This window comes from Panthera leo, chromosome D1 (assembly GCF_018350215.1).
Source record: "Panthera leo isolate Ple1 chromosome D1, P.leo_Ple1_pat1.1, whole genome shotgun sequence".
Lineage (NCBI taxonomy): Eukaryota > Metazoa > Chordata > Mammalia > Carnivora > Felidae > Panthera > Panthera leo.
In genome coordinates this window covers 72,959,555-72,982,537 of record NC_056688.1, presented here as the reverse complement: position 1 = coordinate 72,982,537, position 22,983 = coordinate 72,959,555, and the positions used below count along the sequence as shown (strand labels likewise).

The 22,983-nt window shown below is 47.1% G+C and overlaps 1 protein-coding gene across 3 annotated transcripts in view; it reads left to right on the top strand.

Annotated features, from left to right (window-relative positions):
• The window catches only part of PLEKHA7 (pleckstrin homology domain containing A7), a 218,492-nt gene that overhangs the window by 164,705 nt on the left and 30,804 nt on the right, over positions 1-22,983 (top strand). For all 3 annotated transcript variants that reach the window (XM_042905813.1, XM_042905812.1, XM_042905811.1), the window contains exons 10-13: positions 5,209-5,679; positions 13,825-14,347; positions 14,844-14,930; positions 17,846-17,899. In XM_042905813.1, coding sequence (XP_042761747.1) covers positions 5,209-5,679; positions 13,825-14,347; positions 14,844-14,930; positions 17,846-17,899 — 1,135 coding nt within the window. The remainder of the gene's footprint in view (positions 1-5,208; positions 5,680-13,824; positions 14,348-14,843; positions 14,931-17,845; positions 17,900-22,983) is intronic.

Genomic DNA, 22,983 nt, shown 5'->3' with positions numbered 1-22,983 from the left:
CTGCCATAGGCTCCGAACATACTTTGTGCCCCTTTCTCTTCAGTCTTTTGTACAAGTCTATGGAGAGTGCCTAGGGTCAGTTCTGACTTTGAGCCCACTGCCCTCCTGAGACCAGGGTCAGTGCTCAGGGCTTAGCCTCAGTCAACACAGGCTTCACTGGTTTCTTTATCCAGGGCAGGACTTCTGCCACCTGACCTGGCTCAGACTAAACTCTCTAAGAATATCGGTGGCCTGGCCCTTGTTCTTGGGCTCCTGGTTGGGTCATTTAGGTGTGGTGAGTAGGGAGATATCCTCCAATGGAATTGTGACAGATGGCTGTATCTGCCCCTGGACCAAAGTCCAACCAAGGCCCTTACAAGCTGTCATTCCTCTTCCCATCCAAGTCTTTGAGATTTAATGTGTGTGGTGTGTGCGTGTATTTAGCATTAAGACAGAGGGAAATGTTAGTTCTTATTTCCAGGTGAGATAAAAGGGTTTAGAGGCAGAATAAAATATTAGTCCTTGGTGTGATCTGTTAACTTCCAAGTTCTTGTGAAGAAAAGGAATAAGAAAGAAGTATCCCCAGACTGAGGTGAGTGCTTTTCCCACTTGCAGGAGGAAACAAGAATTTGCTCTAAACAGACAAGTAGCATTGCTGTGATGTGCTGAAAATGGAGGGACCCAATCCCTGCTAATGATGTTTAGCCCCTTCTAACAGTTAGGGATTGTGTTTGGTGGCTAGTGACAGAACGGCCTAACTTAGGATGGCAAAATCAAGTTGGGTTTCACATAACGGGAATCCAGAGGTAGTCTAGGCTGGAATAATAGCTCCCTGGTGCCATCAGGGACCTGGGCTCTTTCTCACTTTCTACCCAGATTTTAGCAGGTGGCTTTTATTTTTATTTTTGTCACCTTCCAATGCAACATAGAGTCTAAGTTCCAGGCAGGAAGAAGGGGAGGGTTAGCTAAGTCAGCTAAGTGTGACTTTTTAAAAAGACTTTCCCGGAAGACCCACCCAGCAATTTCTGTGTACATCTTTTAACATCTTATTGGCTACATCTAAGTCACATGATCACCCTTAGCTCCAAGGGAGGTTGGGAAATGGGAGTTTTTTCCTAGATACATTACTACTTAGAAAAAATTGAGGGGCGCCTGGGTGGCTCAGTCGGTTAAGTGTCCGACTTTGGCTCAGGTCACGATCTTGCGGTCCGCGGGTTCGAACCCCGCGTCGGGCTCTGGGCTGATGGCTCAGAGCCTGGAGCCTGCTTCGGATTCTGTGTTTCCCTCTTTCTCTGCCCCTCCCCCATTCATGCTGTGTCTCTCTCTGTCTGAAAAATAAATAAAAACGTTAAAAAAAAAAAAAGAAAGAAAAAATTGAGTCAGGGATGAGGGAGAGAATAGATGTAGTCAACAGATTTGTATTTGAGGGCATGCTATTTGCCAGGCACTATGCTGTGCTCTTTCTGTGCACTCTCTCCTTTAGTCCTCACAACAGCCCAGAGAAGCAGTGGTTGTTGTCCCCATTTTACAGATAAGAAACTGGAAACCAGAGAGGTCACAGACTTGCTCAAGGTCACCCAGCTTGCATTGGGTAGAACCACCTCTTGAATCTGGGTCTGACTGGCTCTTAACCTTATGCTCTCTGGCTTTGACGCATTTGGCCAAAATGGTCACTGAATGCCAAGAATTCCGTTTTTGAATAGTCACTGAGTCTGGGTACTCACAATGATAATAATGACCTGCACTGGAAAGGCTTGTGTCATCTTAGCTAAACCTGTGTGCCCTGTATGGCCATCTTGTCTGAGTGACACAGTCATTGAGGGCTGAGGGGTGCTTCATTCTTTCCCATCATTGTGCTAACTGAGCATTGCAAATCTATTTTGTGACAGGTCTCCTGATTTGAGAAGTTGTGGGTTAAATTGTAGGGAATATAGGGAGACAGGGAGAAAACAAGAAAACATTTTTGCCTTAAATCCTATAACTTCATTAAGTTAACTGTTTAATAAGTCAGCTAAGGTGGAGGAGTAGAGGACATTACCTTCACCTTTCTTACCTGCAGCCATAGCCTGAATATTTGGGGCACAAAGCATCTTATGTAAGTCCTAGCAGTTAGAGACCAGGAGCTGTTCATAATCCCAAGTTTGAGGATCTAGAAGGCTGCCAGGTAGCTAGCAGACTTCCATTCTTTTAGCCACCCTCTTAAGGTTTGTTTTGCAGTAAATGGTGGTATTAATCTGAGAAAAGGATTTGTCATTGTCTATCAACTGTATTATCAGGAAGTACTGGCATATGTCAGGGTGTGCCCATCATATGTGCACACACAGTAAAGACTAAAGTTTATAGTTATAAATTGAGCTCCAAGGTTAAAAAGACTGGAAACCTCCATGGTTTTGGGTCAGTTAATGAGAACAGGATTAAATGTGGTTACCATGATTAAATTGGGCTTTAGGGTTGTCTGGCTTTGATGGCAGAGACTGTTTTTTGTGCTATTTTCTTATCTCTCCAAGTGCCTGCCCCAGTGGAGATAGATAGTTGCTCAGTAAATACATGGAGGTTGATAAAGAAAGGAAAATCCCCCTGCCGTTTGGTTGGGCTGAGGCATCATACCCACAGTCTTTGGTTTCTGGAGTTGAGAAAACCCCCTTTTCCTTTCGGTTCTAATATCATAACATGTAGGTGGCATGTTTGTTTTACAGCCTGGTTTTTGTGACAAAGTACTGTTATCTTTGGGGTGGAAATAACAAGGGGGTACAGGTACTTAGATCTCACAGCTGGAGTGACCAGGTTATCAAGCTTCGGTGACTTGTCTGGGGTCTGACCCAGAGGACGGCCAGAGCTCTAGTCCTCTAGGCAGCAGCCTTAGCAAAGCCTGCATGGGTGGTTTCCCGAGTTTGAGAAACAGTAAAGAAGATAAAGACCAACTCAGGCAACCCGAAGGCTACTGGCTGGAGTTACACTGATGCAGTTATGGAGGATTAGAGGAAGAACGGAAAGGCAGAGTTAAAGCCTGTAATGTACCCTGTAGAACACAGTGGTCCCTGAATGAATGCAGAGTAAGAATTGCTTTTTCTTAAAGAGTAATCCCCAAATATTTCCCATGTATTCCTACTACTGGAGCTTACAGACCAACTGAACGTTAGGAATGGAAGGGCCCTCAGAGATCACAATCTAAATATGTCATTATAAAATGATGTAATAGGACTTCTTCGGCAAAGAGTAACAGAGACCAAACTCAAACTAGCTTGAGTGAGAAAGAGAATTTATGGGTTCACAACCAGAAAGTCCAAGGATATATCTGGTTTAGTTATGGTTAAAACTCAGAGCTCAGGTTAAACTTTTAGGATTGTTTCTCTCCATCTGCTTTCCTTGGTGTTGGTTTCATTCTCAAATAGCTGATTCCCATACAGTTATAGCAGCTCAAGACCAGCTCCAACCAAAGTCCCAGAACTAACTCTGACAGGCCTGGAAGAGTGTCAACCCCTGAACTGATTACTGAGACTTGGAGCCTCAGCTGGATAGGGACTAGTAGAGTCAGTAACACCCAAACCACATGGATCCAAAGCGGGGGAAGGTGGTCCCCAAATGGAAATTGAAATGCTGAAATTGATTTTTATTTTTAAACAAAGCTTTGTGTTTTCATGGTTAAGTCAGGAGAGTGCCTGGGCAGTAAGATTTGTGATTGCTTTTCTTAGTTACTTTACATTGACATTTTAACTGTCTCCCAGACTGGATCGATTCTGCCCTGAGTCTGTGCTGGTAATTGGTAGCTGAGGTTCTTAGGTCATTGCAAGGATGCCTGGGGTCTGGCCACCAAGATGTAAATGCAGCAGCATTTCCATTGTATGCTTTCAGGTGAAAATGAGAGAGCCCTCTGGCTTGGTCATTTGAGGAGTGATGGATCTCCTGGCCAGGACTTTTTTTTACTTTCCTTTTTTTAAAAAACAATTTTTTTGAGAGAGAGAGAGAGAGAGCGAGCAAGCACATGAATAGGGGAGGGGCAGAGGGAGAGGGAGAGAGAGAGAATCTTAAGCAGGCTCACACCCAGCATGGAGCCCGACATGGGACTCCATCTCACAACTGTGAGATCATGGGTCCTTGGCAATTTTTTGGTCCTGCTGGGCTGGGGTGTGTTCTCCTTTCTCCCTAATCTAAATTCTGCAAAGCTTATGGAGCTGCTGCTGTGTCCCTGGTACCAGGTAATTGGGATGCAGACATAACTAGGATCCTGACCCAAGGAAGGCAGGGAGAAAGGCAGCTTGCAATAGGAGACAGGCCATGAAAGGGGAGTCCTTCTCTGTGCCTCAGAAGTTCTTCCTGTAGACTCCGTTCATGTCCTGACCTATGGCCCCCGCCCCATTCTCCTTTATAGTTTCTAGGTCTGCACATATGTAGGCCATGGGCATACATATGGAGAGGCATTAGAAAGCACATGGGCTCTGCAGCCTGGTTGGGATTAAGCCCTGGCTCCACTCTTTCCCAGCAGTATGGTCTTGGACAAATCATTTATCTTCTCTGTGCCTTAGTTTCCTTGTCTCTAAAATCTGACTGTTTAGAGGATTGTTAGGTCAGCATTCTTATGGGTTCCTGTTTGAGAAATAGGTAAGAGATTACATAAAGAGGTTGCTGTGCCTATTTAGTCACCATCTTGGGAGAATGTTAATTATGCTGCTAATTGTCCTTTGGGCTGTGCTAGATGCCAGTGGGAGAGATACTGGGCTTAAAAGCCTTCTATCCAAGCTGGATTGTTCCAGACAGATAAATGGACAAAGAGCAAAAGAGAAAAGGAATAAGATCATTTATTTGTTCAGTAGTATTTATAAAGCATCTACTCTATACCAGTCATTGGACAGAAGTTCTAGGCATATCGTAATTGGCCAGATGGGCCTCTGGTCTGAGGGACCTCATAGTCCACTTGGGTGTTAGATGAGTGAACATACAATTATGGTCCAGTGTATTAGTATGACATGTTATCAGCAAAGGTCCCAGTCTAGACTGGGGATATGTGTCTGGGGTGGCTTCCTGGAGGAAGTGACATGTAGGCCAGGTCCCAAAGCACTAGAAGTCAGACAGGAAGAATGAAGGACTAGGTGTGAAAGATGTTCCAGGCCGAGGGAATAGTCCATGCAAAGGCCTGGAGGAAATTTGAGTGTAAAGTGTATTGTTCTTTGGGGAGTCTTGGCTGCCACTGGTGCTGTCTGGAATGGGCTGAATGTGCCTCTTTCGTTGCAGGGACATGGAGAAGGTGGAGCGGCAGGCGGTCCCCCAGGCCAATCACACAGAGTCCTGTCGAGAGTGTGGCCGTGTGGGACCTGGACATGCAAGGGATTGTCCTCACCGCAGCCATGAGGATTCCTTTGGCTTCGAGAGGCGGGAGCAAGAGGAAGAACGTTACCGTTCCCAGAGGGACCCACTGGAGGGCAAGCGGGACAGGAGCAAGGCCAGGTCCCCGTACTCACCAGCTGAGGAGGATGCCTTGTTCGTGGATTTACCTGGTGGCCTGAGAGGCCAGCAAGCACAGCCCCAGCGGGCAGAGAAGAACGGAGTGCTGCCCACCACATATGGCCCAGGAGAGCAGAATGGGACCAGCGGGTATCAGCGGGCCTTTCCTCCCAGGAACAACCCTGAAAAGCACAGCCAGAGGAAGAGCAGCCTGGCCCAGGTGGAGCACTGGGCAAAAGCCCAGAAGGGGGACGGCAGGAGGTCAGTAATAGACTCAGGATGGCTGCTACTAATGAGTGTAATAATGTAATAACGGTAGCCATCATTTACCCAGCACGTGCTGGGTAAATGCTGGCCTTAAACTCTCCACCTCCATTAGCTCCATAAATTCCTGTAACAACCCTGCAAGGAGGGGATGGTGTCCCCAGTTTGTACTGGGGACAAAGAAACTGGGGTTTGGAGAAGTGAAGGAGCCTGCCCAGGGCACATGGATAAGTGGCAGAGCCAGAGTGCAGACCCGGGTCTATGAACCTGCCAAGTCTGTATGAGATTATATCAGGTGGCTTCTCTGTTCCCTAACAAGTGTGTCTGGAGACAGTCAGCATGTAGATAGTAACTGATCTCTTACTCTGCTACTTCTCTACATCCGGGAAATATTTGTAGAGTAAATACAGATCCATTTTTAATTGCAGGCACACAGAGAAGTGCTTAGGCACTGTTGACAGGAGGCTTTATCATACCTATTCCTTCAAGAAGCAGTTTTAATGATTCAGAGGGCATGCATCTTTTGCTATTTGCAAAGCACTGTTTGTATTTTATTATAATTTTAGATTAATAAGGGCACTTTTCTGAATGTGAAAAATTCAGGGTGACCTGGCTTCCCCATTTTATCCTCCTTATGAAGACAGTAAATTGTGTCACCATCCCCAGGCTTCAAAAACAAACCACTGACTGCAGAAGAGTTAGCGAGGCCCTCATGCATTCAGAAAGCTCCTCAGGGACTAGAGGGGCTGCAGTGATGTGTCACAGCTCAGGCCAAGTCTGCCACAGACTTATCTGCCTGTGATAAACATACTCTAAAATGCCACACTGCATTCTCCCTGTTGGTGGGGCCCAGACTTTCCCCTGTGGACTGTTGTGGCAGGAGTGCTCCTGAGGGAATAGCTTAGGCCTCCTTCTAGGTGTGTGGGTGTTGTGTGCATGTGTAGGTAGCATAACCTCTTTAATCTGGTCTCGGTGGGCAGTTTGTGAGGGTAGATGGTGGAGAAATTACAATGGAAATCCCCCAAGGAATTGGTAGCATTATTGTGGAACAGCATAGGAAAAGGAAGTCCTTTTGTGTTGTAGCTCTCTTCTCATTCCCACCTGGGACTGGCCAGGTGTCAGTTCCATTTGTTCAAATTTTGTGTCTTATTAAAAACAGAAAGCTACTTCCCAAGGACACGGAGGTGGGAAGCTTCTATTCTTGGTGCTGGGCTAGATAGACGCCCCCCTGGGAGGTGATTTTAAGTGCCCTCCCTGCTGAGCGAGGTTGGAAAGTTAGCAGGCATTGCATCGTCCAGGTCCTCCTACTCTTTGGTAAAAAAAAAAACAAACTGGATTTTATTTGAAACAGCAGTAGGGGAGCCACTGGAAGGTTTAAAACAGGTAACTGATGTGATCTGATTAATGATTCAGAAAGAAGAGCCCAGGAAAGATGCTGTTGTAATGGTCTAGGATGGTAACAGTGGAAATAGAAAGAAAGAGAAAGATTTGAGATACATTTTGGAGGTTGAAACAGCAAAGCTTGTCAGTGATTTGGATGCTCAGGATGAGAGAAAAGGAGGAACAAGGATGATCCCTAGAGTTTTGACTTGAACAGCCAGGTGGTTACTGAGATGGGGAAGGCTTAGGAGCAAGATCAGGGAGGTGTCAGTGTTCCCATTTTGGTAGCCCTGTTTGAGAAGCCTATTTGCTATCCAGAGGGCGATGTCAGGTAGGCAGTTCGGTATGGATTGTGGTGTTGAAACCCGGTTGGGAGTAGTCAGCACATAAATGGTACCTCAACACTAAGAAGTTAGCAGCAGAAGGGGGATCCGGCAGAGGCAACAGGTGTGGTTAGAGAGAAGCTACTCATGGTAAGTTAGCTATTTCCTCTTGCATGCTGCAACTGCTAAGAACTGAAGTAAATATGGGGCAGGTTAGGGGAGGTAAAGGCAGGAGAAGCTAGAGATAGTGGCAGATAGGAAAGATAAGGATTTAGCCCAGATGAGCCTGTATGTCTTGCTAAAGATTTTGGGTTTAGTCTTGGAGGCCTGTGAAAGCCATCAATGGTTTGAAGAGTACTGGCAAGAAAGAGGCATCAGGATCACCAGGGGAGATTTTCTAGCTTAGATGGTCCTTACTACATCCCAGTTCTAATACAGCAGGTCCATATATATGGTGAAGAAATCAGCCACGTGATTCTGATGTGCCCCAATCAAAGTGAGAATGGTAGTTTTAGTTTCCCCTTACTCTTATAATATTTTTTATTAAAGCAGTATATGCACATAGTTTAAGGATTTAAGTAGTATGACCCCCATCCATCCCTACTTCTGATTTTTGTCCCTTTGAGGCAACCACTTTCAGTTCTTTCAGTCGTTTTCCCAATTTACCTGAAATCAAATAAGATACTTACATTGCTCTTTCTTGATTTTTCAATTTTAGTTATCAATCGACATTCTACTCTAGAAGATAAAGATTGAAGTGTCTTATACCCCACTCTGCCTTTCCAATAGACATACAGTTACCTGTATCCTAGCTTCGCAATATAGCACAATTTTCTAGTCAGTTTTTATGTTATGACAATATAAATATTCACAGCTGGGCCATATAGTATACTATTATTTCATTTGTACAATTTTTGTTTTCTGGTGTTGATAATTTTCATGCTTATAGTTTGCTGTGGTTTTTTTTAAGTGTGTTTATTTATTTTGAGAGAGAAGGTGTGAGTGGGGAAGGAGCAGAGAGAGAGGGACAGAGAGAGAGAGAGAGAATCCCAAAGCAGCCTCTATACTGCCAGTACAGAGCCTGATGTGGGGTTCAAACTCATGAACTGTGAAATCATGACCTGAGCTGTAGTTGGACGCTTAACCAACTGAGCCATCCAAGCATCTCAAGTTTTCTTCATTTTCTTTGCACCAGTTATTAATTCATCACCAAATTCATAGTTAGTTCCATGTGTAAATCCCCCTTTGTTTAGTACCTCCAAATCAGTAAACCACTCACAAAAAAAAAAAAAAAAATATATATATATATATATATATATATATATATATATATATATATATTCAAATACCAAAGGGTAAATAATGAAAGATAAGTGTCCTTCTACTTTATCTCAGAAACCTACTTTCAGTCCCTAAAGACCAACCACCATATTAAGAAAAAGAAACCCTGTCCTTCACCTTGCTTTTTTCACTTAATGTGTCAGTGTATGTGCAAGTCTATATGTAGATATTTGAATATCTCTTTCCATATCAGCACATATAGACATATATCATTAATTTGGAGTAAGCAGAGTATTCCATTGTATGGATCTGCAGTGATATTTATACCATCTCCTACTGATGGACAGTGAGGTTGGTTACAAACATTTGCTGTTATAAACTATGCTGCAGTGCATATCCCTGTCCATTGTCTCTGCATATCAGTGCATGTGTACTTAAAGAACAGATGACTTTCAGTGGAGTGACTGGGTCAAAGGATACCTGCCATTTTAATTATGGTAGTTATTACAAAATTGTCCTCCAACAATGCTGTTTCAGTTTATACCTCACCCAAAGTGTCCTTGTCTGTCCATCCCCATATTGGCACTGAGAACTACTGTTTCAAGTTAACTCCTTGCTCTGATGACACTATGGCAGCGTTTAGATGGAGAAGAGCCTGAAAGAGGAAATGATTGAGTGTAAGCTGGTCCTACCTTGGGTAGGAGACGGGGAGGACCCAAACCGAAGCAGTGAAGATGCTGAGGATTGTGAAGAGGGTTGGGAGGATACACAGATGTTGAGGTTGGGTAGGTATAAGAGTTGGTAAACTGCTTCATCGAGGCCTGGAAGGTGAGGAGGGCCACAGGTAGAGTTAACATTAACAAGTTTGGCTTGGCAAGTAAGTAGATGTGGTACAGCCTGGATGTGAGGTGTTGTAACAACACTCCCCTCCTCACCCGTACCCCTATGTGACTCTAATGTGCAGCCAGGCTTGAGAACCCTAGCTCAGAGTGAGCCATAGCAGAGGGCCAAAGGCAGAATGAGGAGGACTTCCAGCCTAAGGGTGGACAAAAGCAGTCTCCATGAAGGAGGTGGGCAGGAGACAGGTGATGAAGGGAATTTCATTTTGAAGGAGTCTGGTTTGTGCTGTGAATGAGGACTTCTCCTTGGTGGGTGGTGCCTTCCCACAAAGCTGGGAGGCACTGAAAGAGTATCTGGAACCTAAGGTCTCTGATCAGTCACTGGGGCTTTTGATTCCACTGAGATTCCTTTTATTTTATTTTATTTTATTTTATTTTATTTTATTTTATTTTATTTTATTTTATTTTATTTTATTATTTTATTTATTTTATCATTTGAGAGAGAGAGGATACAAGTGAGTGAGGGGCAGAGAGAGAGGGAGAAGAAGCAGGACTCACCCTAGGAAAGGCTCGAACTCACAAACCTTGAGATCATGACCTAAGCTGAAGTCAGTTGCTTAAGTGACTGAGCCACCCAGGCTGAGCCCCTCCACTGAGCTTCTGGATGAGCTTGCATGGGCAGACCTGATCTGCCCTTCTCAGTGGAGCTAGGACCTTCAAGTTAGGTCAGGAGGCAGAATACTACGAGAGGAAGACAGGAAGAACCCAGAAATGTGGCCTGGCCAGTGAGAAACTCTTTGTGGCAGGGGCACAGAAAGGACTTTCGAAAGCTGTGTGACTGATGTGCAGTTGTAAGTTGTTGGTTGACCTGTCTCTACATAACTGCTTCCGGCAGCCCACAAACCTATGTCATTCTGCTACACACAATGGCCTGTACTTGGGGCCGGAGGGGCACACAGGAGAGCTAAAAAATAAGTGAGTTGCAAGGAGATGACAGGGTTGGGGAAAGCGTCGAACTGTCCTTAGATATGAGCTGGGAGTTTGAGCCTTTCTTATCTATGGGGCAAGGTGACATCAGGTCTGTAGATGAAAACAATTCATTGGCCTTGAAGGTCATTGAGCACACAGCGAGACAAACTTCAGTCTAGTGATGGAAGTGGATCTCAATGGGCTGAAAGGTGAAAAGTGAGGAATTGAAGACACCCTTTTGAGAAGAATGCTGTTAGTCTCTGAGCACGTGAAGTGCACAGTCTCTGATCATTCACTTGTATCTGGAAAGGACTGCATCTTGCATTCCCCGAGTTGTTTTCCGTAAAGGTATATTTGTAATCTCTTACAGTCAAGTGATAAGTAGATCTGGCTGCTTAATAAAAAAGCCTCCTCCATTTGACAATATAGAAGAGGGATGTCTGTGCTTTATATGATTCAGACTGTACTAATCTTGTTAGATTGAGCACATTAGACATTGCAAGGAGGGTTATTTGGACTGTAATATGATCTCATATTTGTGGCTCTAGACCACACAAGAAATTATTTCTAACTGTTCTTTTAGTACTTGGAGATACGTATTATTGTGTTTCACATCATTAAACTCCTTTAGAATGATGTCTTTCGAGGATAAGCTGATGTACCCTTAGAATTCTACATTCTAAGAGATTGTTGTGAAATTCTAGCCTTGCATTTTTTTCTGGGTATTTAAAGTAATTTACATACCCATAAAATAAAAAGGCAGGGGTGGGGGTGGTATCAGGGACTCAGATATTACAATAAGGAACAGAGTCGAAAGTGAAAGTCTTGCACAATTGATGTGGAGGTTAGGGCGAGGAATGTCTGTTGCATAAGTAATTGGTTATGAAAAGTGATTTTACATTTCGATATTACCACTTTGTAGTGGCTGTATCAGAATATCCTCTTTAGTGCCTTTTGGAACAGGGAGGCCCCATGGCACAGAGCAGGGTAATGAGGGCAGGAGACCTTGAGCTTTCTTTTTGGGTAAGGCTGGGGTTGGGGGCTGGCAAATGGATCTGCTGTTGGGGGCAGCGCAGCTCTGGGTGCTCTTGCCTATTTCAGGCAGGATCTTTACCTTTCCTTACAAACCTACCTCCTGCAACCCTCACTCCACCCTTGGTTAGTTACCTTGATTTGGCCTCCGGAGCTCACCATTGCACTGAGGTCTTTGGGGTTGCCCCCAAATGGCCAACCCTGGGGAGTGGGGGTGGGGGGATGATAGAGCATAAGCAGAGCCCATAGGCTGGAGGACCAGCTGAGGGATTTGGGGGTACAGCGGTGTGGGGGTACTCTGGGTGACATAGGCACTGGGAGCAGGCTGCAGAACCAGACCAAAGGCTTGTGCAGGTGGGAGCACAGCAAGGACATACTTTGCATAGTCTGAGTTTTGCTTCAGTCAGAGTGAACAGTGGTTGGTGGAGTCATGAACTCCCCAGTGGAAGCCCCTAGCCTGGTTTCTGCCACCAATGCTGTTTGAGGATTCAGCCACTGCCCCCTGCTCAGAGACACATTCCCCTCTGACTTTGGGAAATCAGTAGCAAACCTGCCACCTAGTGGAAGCAGACACACTAGATGGACACACTAGACAGGTCTGGGCCGAAGAGATCTTAAAATTACCTTCTGTAATTGCAAAGGTAACGATGAAAAGAGAAGAAAGCTACCATTTTTGAATGACAGCTATTTCTGATCCCTGCAACAATCTATTACATTCTTAGTATCCCCAGTTTATAGTAGGGAAAGTGAGGACATAAAAGACAAGAAGGAAGTGCTTAAACAAGTTGAATTTAAGATGAATTTAAGAACAACTAGAACGGCACTCCTCAAACTTTGGCCACCCAGAGGGCTTGTTAGAACACAGGAGGCCTGACTCTAACCCCAGGGTTTCTGATTTGGCAGGTCTGGGTGGGGCTCCGTAACCTGCATTTCTAACAAGTTCCCAGGTGCTGATGCTGCCTGCCCATCCATGACCATACTTTGAGTAGCACTGGCTTAGAACAATATCTGGCTGGTTATGCATCAGGACTTTCTCAACCCTGGACATTACCACAGAATGTGAGACATAGTTCCTGCCTTCTGAGGATTTGCAGCTTGGCTGGGGAGGAGATGCCTTATGAGGATGAAAAGGTTACATCAATAAAAAGACCTTGGACAAGTTTCCTACCACATAGTCACTAGGTCAGAGCAGAGCAGGAGCCCTGAGAGCTGCAGTATTGCTGACGGCCTCCGTGTAAAGGTCATGGGACAGTGTTGTGGAGAATGAGTGAGATTTGGATGAATAGGGCAAGGGGAGCCCATACAGATAGGGGAGGCAAGAACAATAATATGAGAATAAGGAGAAGTTTCTGCAAGGAGGAAGCTGAGGCTCAGAGCAGTCCGGTAAGCTGCCTAGGGTCATATAGCCAGTGGATGGTAGAGCCAGCATCCAAACCCGGGTCAAGCTATCTTTGCTTTTTCCACTCTGAGAAGCTGTCCGGGTGTGTAGGAGGCCAGATGGGATTAGGGTGAGGCTCTTAGTCCCAGGTTCCAGCAAGTGCAGGGATGCATCTATGCATCTGAGCGGAAGTACCTCTAGCTATTGGGCTCTAGATGCCTGACCTGCCCCAGCCCAGTCCTGGTCCTGGTTGGAGAAGCAGTGAGAAAACAGCAGGACTGCAAGGTGGGTTGGGATCAGGTGCTAGAGAGTGGTGACTACTAAAGGGTTTGGGTTTTATTTTGTAAGCAGTGGGGAGCCATTGAACTTTTTGGAGCAAGACAGTAATTGGACCCAAGCAATTGACTGTCTACAGTGTGGACACTGGTTAGGAAAGTCTGAGTTGTCTGGGGGAAGATGATTAATCAGTGTCTGGACTAGAGTAGTAGAAAAAGAAAAGAACTGGTACCAGACACTTCCTTTAAGAACCTCCAGAACTTGATGTGAGGATACCAGCAGAGGGCAAGTCTTTATGACCCAGAGAATTAGGAGGCATTTCCTAGCAATAGGCACGCCTGTTTGGAAGAGCTGATGAACAGCAGGAGGGAGAGGAGGAGGCAGGTTCCCTCATCTTGCACTTGAAGTGGTGGGTGTGGGGCAGCCAGGTTGCTTGGAAGGGGGGTTGATATTCCAAGGTTGTTGGAGAACAATGGTTTTGGAGTCCTCTGCAAAGGGAGGGAGTGACTGAGGTCCTGGGGTCTGCATTGATTGTTCTTTGGGGTTCTTAGCGGGCTCCCTCGTGTGCCTGGCATTGTTGATTTACTTAACTATGTTTCCAAACACCTGGCAGATGTCATGCTGTTCATCTTACCCATTTTTCTCCTTTTTCCTTTCTCCTCAGCCTGCCGCCGGACCAGACCCTTCCCCGCCAGGGCCCCAGCCAGTCCCTGTCCTTCCCGGAAAACTACCAGACCCTTCCTAAGAGTACCCGACACCCTTCAGGGGGCTCCTCGCCCCCTCCCCGCAACCTGCCGAGTGACTACAAGTATGCGCAGGACCGAGCCAGCCACCTGAAGATGTCAAGCGAGGAGCGCAGGGCACACCGGGACGGCACCGTGTGGCAGCTCTACGAGTGGCAGCAGCGCCAGCAGTTCCGGCACGGCAGCCCCACGGCGCCCATCTGTGCTGGCTCGCCAGAGTTCCCCGACCAGGGCCGGAGCAGGAGCATGCTGGAGGTGCCCCGCTCCATCTCTGTGCCTCCGTCTCCCTCGGACATCCCTCCTCCGGGCCCCCCGAGGGCCTTCCCACCCAGGCGGCCACACACGCCGGCAGAGAGGGTCACCGTGAAGCCGCCGGACCAGCGGAGGAGTGTGGACATCTCGCTGGGGGGTTCTCCCAGCAAGGCCCGGGGCCACACCACCAAGGTGAGACTCTGGAGGGCTGCCCTGCAGCTGGGGTTCAGCCCTAATGCTCAGTTTGAACCCTCACGTGGTTTAAACACAAATTTGAGCAATTTTGAATAATGATAGGTGATACCTGTGCAGTACTTTTAGGGCCAGGTGTAGTACTAAAGGCCTGACTTTAATGCTTACAAGAGCCCTGTGATGTAGGTGCTCTTATCATGCCCGCTTCACAGATGAGAATAAGAGATGAAGGACCATACAACTGGAAGTCTGCTTCCTTGCAGCTTGGAAGGCAGAAAAGATACCTGTGTTCAGTTGGTTCAATAATTTTTAATAACCCCAACTTCAGCTTTATCTCTCCAAGGGGCTTTCCCAGTTTACACTGTTATATCCTGGTGAGAAAGATGTGGAGCCCCATTTCACAGATGAAGAGGGACAGTGCTGTGTGGCAGCCTGTTCTGGTGGAGAGGGGCAGAGGTTCCGGACCGCAGGGTGACTGCCTGTCTCTCCACCGTAGAACTCTTCTCATGTGGACCGACGCTCCATGCCCTCCATGGGCTACATGACCCACACTGTCAGCGCTCCCAGTTTACATGGAAAATCGGTAAGCCACTCCTCCTCTCCCCACCACCCCCACCCCTACGAACGCGATGCAGCCTGCGAAGTACCACCTCACTGAGTTTGCTCTCCCCACCCCCACCCCACACCAGTCAAATGCAGTGTGCAGGGCAGCTGTCAACCCCCACTTTAGAAATGAGGAAACCGAGGGGCGCCTGTGGGTGGCTCAGCGGGTTAAGTGTCCTACTTTGGCTTGAGTCATGACCTTATGGTTCGTGGGTTCAGGCTCCACATCGGGCTCTCTGCTCTCAGGGTAGAGCCTACTTCAGATCCTCCGTCCCCTTCTGTCTGCCCCTCCCCTGTGTGTGCACGCATGCACTCTCTCTCTCTCTCAAAAATAAATATTAAAAAAAGAAGAAGAAATGAGGAAACTGAGACTCAGAGAAATTGAATGACTGGCTCCATGTTATCCAGTTGGCATGGGTCCCCAGATCAGAGGAAGAGCTTGGGGGAAGTGGAGGAAAACGTGGGCTTTTCCTTTCTTTGAGGCAGCATTTTTTTGCCTGCAGCATTTTCCAGCCACCCGACTTTCTCCCATTAGCTCCTCTCCTCTTGTCCTGGTCTTTGCTTTGCTTAGTTAACTTTGTCTTCAAAGCTTGAGTCTAGGTGAGGTTTCACTGTTGGTTGCTGTTTCCTGAAAAGAAAAAAAAACAACAAAAAACCCGCTTCCTGCAGCCTCTTTTCTGCCAGTGCCTTTGTTTGTCCTGATGACAGAATTAATGCAATAATTACTTCATGGTGTCACATCAGTGCTGTCCCGGCACCGGGGTGAAGAGTAATTATAGCGTCGTGCTCCTGCGGTGGCTAATTTCCTCATGATGTGTCTACACACCTGCAGCTGGAGGAGCTCTCACTGCTTCTCACCCGGTTACGGCGGCACCAGGCCAGGCTGGCCAGCGTGCGAAATCTCGCCGTCGGCCAGTTACTGCAGCACCAGCTGACCTTTCCCACCTGCCAGGTCAGCGCCGGTGGGCTCTCTCAGGGCCGGGGCACCCCTGGGGGCAAGGGAGTGACATGCTGGCTCGTGTTGTTTCGTGCCCACACTCTAGTCTGTATTTGCTGTCTGGCTCTTTCCCTTGCTCCCTGCCTGTTTGCTTCTGGATGCTACTGGCACACACTGTGCAGTGGTGGTGGGGCCCACACCTCTGGTGCTGGGGAGGAGACTGCATGTGGTGTGAGGGACCCGAACTGTGGCTTCTCTGGCTCTGAGTAGTTAATGTCAGGCTGGTGTGCTGGTCATGTCCAAAGAGCTGTGCTGGCTGTCATTCTTGTTGCCACCTTGGGCACTCCTTGGGATGCTGAAAGGTGTGCTTCGTTGGTGTCAACCTGGAGGGGAAAAGGCAGAGTGTCTTCTCTCATCCGGGCAGTGCCCTGACGACTGATAAAGCATCCTCACATCTCTTATTCTAGTGAACCTCACAGTAAGTTGGGAGAGGTTAGGCAGGACAGGAGTTACTACCACATACGAGGCACTCGATCTAGAGGGGAAAATGACTTGCCTGGGATCCCTCAGCCAGAGGCCTGCAGACTGGAGCCAAAATTCAGGTCCTATCTGGCATAGTGTTGTTATAAACCTTCCAGGACATGGAGGTTTGCAGGCAAGCTTCTAAAGGAGGGACCAGAGAATTGCTCTCCCAGGCATCTTGAGCAACTTAAAGAAGATGTTCACACGAGGCTGGTCCCTCTGGGCTACAGAAAAGTAGTCAGAGGACAGGTGAGGGAAGTGACAGGATTGTCACCTTCCTTAACTGTCCTGTTTTAGTGAGACCTGAGGGACTCAGGACACGTACTTGGAAAAATGAATGTAAGGGAACACAGGCAAAACCCCTAAGTTGTGAATTTGGGTGATTTTAAATAATATTCAGTCCTCTTACTGCTGTTCAAAGTGTATAGGGACTGGGCTGAAGGGGAAGTAGGGATGGGTAAGGGGACAGTTTAGGGATAGAAATAGCATCTTGGAAGTCACTTAGTGTCCCTGACAATGGTACTTCAGGTCTTCTCATGCTTAAAAGCACAGCCTGAACATCTCACATTGCTTACTTGTGTTACATCAGAGAAGTAAACAGAGCCCTCTCCCCCAGCCCTGACTTGCCTTGGTTTGCTGGGAGGCCTCTTATCCTGCTGAGAAAGTGGTATCCGAGCCATTTTTCTTAAGCCTTTACAGCCCCTCTTCCTAACAGCTTCTGTGATCTGTTACATGAGAAATACAAGTTCTAGAAAATCAGAGTCTTTTGCTTATTCTCACTGTTCCTGGTAATTACACTGAAGAACTCAACAGATTGTCAGAGACAATGCAAGCAGCCAGGTGTGACCCTGGAACTTCCTCAACTCCTGACATGGCCCCATGCTGAGCAAAGGGAGCCAAAACTTCCAGCAGCTGCTGGTGCTTAACATCATGGAACCCAAGGTCGTGTCAGTCAGGACCTACCTGTGTCCCCACATCCTCTCCCTGCCCGTCTAGGCATTTAGCTGCACTAATGAGAGGGTCATTTCTGATGACAAGGATTGGAGCATTGGTGATTCATGGGACCCTAACTCAGATATTGCATGCTCTTCTAGCTGGACTGTCTAGTTTTGTCTCAGGAGCTCACCACTGGCCTCAGCTGCACTGCTGTCTTAGTGGTGTGTGTGCTGTCTCCCTGTTCCCCCCGAACTGTCCCTCAGCTAACTGATAGACCAGCTGGCTTTCTCCACAGTGACCTGCAAGGTCCACCATGCTGAAAGAGGGCTTTGAGCTACATTGAGATATTTGTGCTTCCTTTGTGGACCCGGATGTGTTGGCCTGCTGTAGTTCTTTGACCCTGAATCTGTGCAGTGTAAATGGTTCACACATGAAGCCCCGAGTTTTAGAAACCCTTGGTGTTCATAACTGGCTTTTTTCTCTGTGTGCTTCCATTGAAGGCTGACGACACCTACCTCCAGCTGAAGAAAGACCTGGAGTACCTGGACCTAAAGGTGAGTGACGACATGAGGACATGCACCCCATGTGCATGCCTCCCTTGGACGTGAGGCATGCCTCCCTTGGACATGCACCTTTCTGAGCGTGTCAGCCTCATTGAAGCCAAGCTCAAAGGCCAAGGCTGTGCAGGTCTTATCAAATCTGGATCCCAAATGAAGACGTCTCTTGTCTGAATGAGAAGAGTTTTATTTCTTATTGCCTCAAACCCTGGGTGCAGTTCCTTGATAATTCTGCAGTAAGATTTCTGGCTTATGGGATGAGGGCATAAGATCTTGATCTCTTCCTATCCTTGGTAAGGACCCAAAAGTGCTTTTAGATAATAACTGGTTGCTTCCTCAGAGCCTCCAGTGTGAATGGAATTGGGTTTGGTTCATAGGGTGCCACTGATGTGTGTCATCAGCTGTGAGTAGTTTGGTGGGTTTTTTTTTTGTTTTTTTTTGTTTTTTTTTGGTTTTGTTGCTGAGGGAGTGGGTTCCACCTGGAATTGTGCAGCTCTGAGGCCTACATGGTCTCCCATATGGATAGTCTCCCATCCACATTCAGGAGATGAGCGCTGGGCCCCTCCCTGTAGGTGATGAAGCTTCAGTCTCTAAATCAGCCTTCATAGCGCAGAGAACCAAGAAAGCTGGTGTACAAGTGTGAGAGGCATTCTGCGTGAAAGAGAGCTGCTATTGTGTCATTCCCACAGCTCTCTGAAAGCTCCCACTGTGAAAAGCACTTCTTATGCCTAAACCATGAAATAGACTCAAGGAATGTGACCTTTAATTAACTGTGGGTGTGAGAGAGTGGGAGGGCCTGGAGGAGGACACCCAGGCGACTGCCACTGGGCAGGCCCCACCCCCCAGCACCCCTGTGTACCTGGCTTGAGATATTTTTAACATGGGGTTTGTGTGCTCGCTTCGGCAGCACATATACTAACATGGGGTTTGTTATCAGCCTTGGAGAAGCAAGAGTGTGAACACTATGCCCCGCGGCAGCCGATGGCGGACCTCCCTACACTGAGACAAGATCAGAGCCTTTGTTTAGGAATTGACTAGTTAACTTTTGTATCTGTGGAGTATGTGCTGTGTAATCAGCTCTGGAGAAGCCTAAGGGAGATGCAAGAGAAAAATTGAAACTCTCTGGCCCTGAGAATCTCCCAAATGATCTGGGTTAGAAAAGGAAAGTCTCCCAAAATAACACAGGCTTGTTTACAATGAACTTACAAAGATCTGTCTGGCCTAGTGCTCAGAGTTGAGGTAGTGAAGATCACTGTGGGCTGCGATTCTGGGAAGGCTTCTGGAGGAGGTGGCGTGTGTGTGTAGCCTTGAAGAGCCAGAGGGTTTGAGTTGGTTGAAATTAAAGGGACGGGAACAGTGGGAGTCAAGGAGAGCCAGGGTGAGGGTGGTGTGACTAGGGCTGGAGGAGGCAGACTGTCCATGTTCCTAATTCTTTATACAGGAAGGTGCAGTGAACAAGAGGCAGACTTGGCTTTCTGACATGAGTAAAACCAAGAGGGTTCTCTCAAAACCAGGACATTTTCTAGCTTATGTGTCAGTCAGGTCACACAGAGAATGAGCGAGTATTTTAAGTATGGTTGCAGTGCCTCAGGATGCTAAATGTGCAGTCCAGCCTATCCTGCTGTGCCCTGATCCTGGGCAGGGTCCTTCCACCATGCCCACCACCCCCACCTGACCTGGAGAGAGGTCCACCCACCTTCACCTGCTCTGTGTACCACCTCGTCTCCATTCCCTGGCCTCCCAGATAGCCAGTCACCATGCCATCTGCTTGGCTCTTCTCGCCCCTTCCTGGGGGCCAGGCAGTCAGCCAGAAGTATCTGTGGAGTATTCACAATGTACCTTGCATGGGTGGACCCCGAAGCGTTCCTCAGAGTTCTTGGTGCACAGTGCAAGAGAGAGCTTAACGTGCCTGAGCTGAAGGAATAGGAAATACCTGTGTCCTGATTCCTGTTTGTACTGGATAGCAGAAACTCACAGTTGGTCCTGGAGGGAAGATTCAGTTCAGGTCGATTTTATTTCAAGATCATAGAATTGGAGTTAAAAGGGATTTAAAGAGAGAAGCTGAGGCACAGGGTGGCAGAGCAGAGCCAGGAGTCCTTGGATGTCCTGACTCCAAACAGAAGTTTAATAACAATAGAGGGTACCATGTATGACAGTCACTGTGTTTTACTTCTGTTAACTTATGTAACTCCCAGAGTGGCCCTGGAAGGAAGGTGGTTCTTATCTTTTTTTCACTGACTGAGGCTCAGAGAAGAAAATGACTTTCCCAAGGCCACATAAGTAGTTCCCGAGGAGTTGGTATTTAGGTATAGCTCGGAATCTGAAACTTGTGCTCTTTATCACCTTGCCTCCTAGCCTCTCTTAAAATGCTGCTTCTATCACTGTGGACCCAAAGGCATTCAGTTTCTGATGGAGCTGAGCTGGGGTCATTATCCCAAGAAATGCATTTGATGTGATAGAGGCAAGATGTATCCTTGGGGTGTTTCACTAGCTAGGCGCTGCCTATGCCCAGAACATTAGTCTTTCTGGAAGTTGTCATGTGATAGAAAACAGCTGTGTTGATACCAGAGTTCTCCAGTCTTATAGTTGTTACTCCAGTTGCTAAGTTCCTCTCAGAGAACTTTCACCCCAGATGAGCTGCACTTGCAGCAGGGAGGTGCTGGGGTTTGTGCTGTGTGTGAGTTGTCTATCTGGCATAGCTGCCAGAAAGGTTGGTACTGCCTTGGCCTCTCTCCAAGGTACAGGGTACTCCCATCAGGGAGGCAGTGGGCCTGCTCTGCTCTGCTCTGCTCAAACCCAGCTGGGGTATAGGGTTCCCTCATTTCAGGATCCGGACGAGGAAAGGGCTGGAAGCAAACCAGAGGTGTTGAGGGCCTATAGAACCATGGCTGAGGAGTGTATTAGGCAGGATTCTTTTGTTTGCAGGCGTCTGAAACCCAAATCAGCCTGCGAATAAGCCAAAAAGGGAATATACTGGTTCTTTTAGCCAAGGGCTACATCCCAGGGGCTCAGGCCACATCATCACTGTTCTCCTTTCCCTGGTGTGTGGGCTGCTTCCATATGGCCAGGAAAGGTGGCTACCTGCAAACCCAGGTTCACTTCCTTCCAGCTTAGTGTCCCCATGGGTGGCCAGTTGCAAACCTAAGACTCCCTGTGGAATGAAGGAGGGGTTCCCTAATGGGAAGTCTTGCTAGGAAGAAACAAGAAACACAGCAGCAGTTAGCACAGCTGCAGTGCGGAGTGGTAGAAAGAGTTCTGGGTAATTCAGGAGACATAGAGACAGTCTACAAAGCTCTAAAACATTACCATGTGTCTTCTGTGGCTGTAAGGGAGAATTAAGACAAATCAACTGTACTTCAATTAAAAAAGAGAAAGAGAAGTGGATAGCAGCTACAAGTAGAGGGATTTCTAAAAGGGCCTGCTCAAGTTGTGGTGAAACACTCCCCCCTCCGTCTCTAGGGTGCAACTGAAGCTAGATGAACACTGCAGGACAAGAGGGATGCGTGATTATATCAGGAAAACCCTAAGTCCCATTGGCTCTTGAGATTGAGACATACTAGACACAATGAGCTGATACTGAGCTCAGCTGGGGTCCCTGAGATGAGGACCTTTATGGGCAGAGTTGAATGGGCCCTGTAGCCCAGCCTGGGTGTGGGGACAGCAATGAGCACAGCCCCACTGTGACCAGCTGCTTGTGAGAGGTCCTTGCAGGGAGAGGAAGGAGGTGAGCCCGTCTGGAGAAAAACAGCCTCCCTATCCCCACATGGTTGGCCTAGGCTCCCCCATGGCCCTGTTCCAAAGGCCACAGGCTTAAGGATCCAAAGCTCCTGCCATCACCAATCAGCTGATGCTCAGCTTTCAGAATCAGTATTTGCTTCCCTACATGTTGTGGAACTTTTTCTCCCTAAAGTGAGCATTTCTGCTGTTGTACCAAGTCATCAAACAAAGGTGTATTCTAGTCTTTTAGAAGATGCTCTGTATTAATGCTCTTTTTGGAAAATGTTTACTCTTCTGGCATTTTACTTGGTGGTGCCAGGGTGGAAAGGACTCCACCTTGATTAAGCATCTGTTCCTGCCTGGCAGTGTTTGGGCACATGTTCATTATCTCACTTAATCCTCTAAGCAGCCTTGAGAGATAGGAATTATTACCCCCGCCCACATTACTAACCAAGAACCCAAGTGTCAAGAGAAGTCACTTCCACAGTAATGTGTGTGGAATTTGAACCCAGTGTCTAACTTTACACCTGCCTTCTTTCTTCTGTGTACCATGTACTTTGCCCACCCTAAAGTTGTATTCACTGAATTGTATTTCTGGCATCATAGTTCTGTTTTTCAGTACCCTATACCCTAGCTAGGTCTGAAGAAGCAGGTATGGTGGTCACTGTTATTGACAGCTTAGATTGTTTTTATGCAGCTGTGAAGCACACCTGGGAAGGGGAGGTGGAAGGGAGGGTATCTGCTGCTGGTCAGGTGGTGTCATTGTAGGTAGAGCAGGTTGCAGTCAACCCCACAGAGACTGTTTGTTGTTCCTGGTTGAGGGATGTGTCATCAGTGGCTCCGGGCAGTTGGCCTCCAGACTCTTCTTGACTGAGCTTGAGATCAGGGCTTCTCTGTTAAGGGTTTATTTCCTAAGTTAGCTTCTAGAGCAAAGTTTCTTAAGTTGTGGTCTAGATACCATCTACCTCAGGATCACCTAGGAGCTTGATTTTTTTTTTTTTTTTTTTGAAGTACAGATCTTGGGGGTTCTGTTGAGTTAGAACTTCTGGAAATGGTACCCAGAATTCTGCATTTTTTAAATCAAGCTCTGGGATGATTCTTGTGCACAAAGAAGTTTGAAGTCTGTTGTTCTGGAGCAGAGATTATTAATCCTGGCCATGAACTAGAATAACCAGGAGGGCTTTTAAAATGAGTATCAGCGCTTTGATCCTACCCCTTAGAGATTCTGATCTAATTGGTAATACTCCGGTATTATTCTTTAAAAACAAATAAACAACTCTGTAGGTGTTTCTAATGTATGGCCCATATGGTTGAGAAACATTATTGGCCAGGGTTGAGAAACATTATTTCAAAGCAGTGGTTCT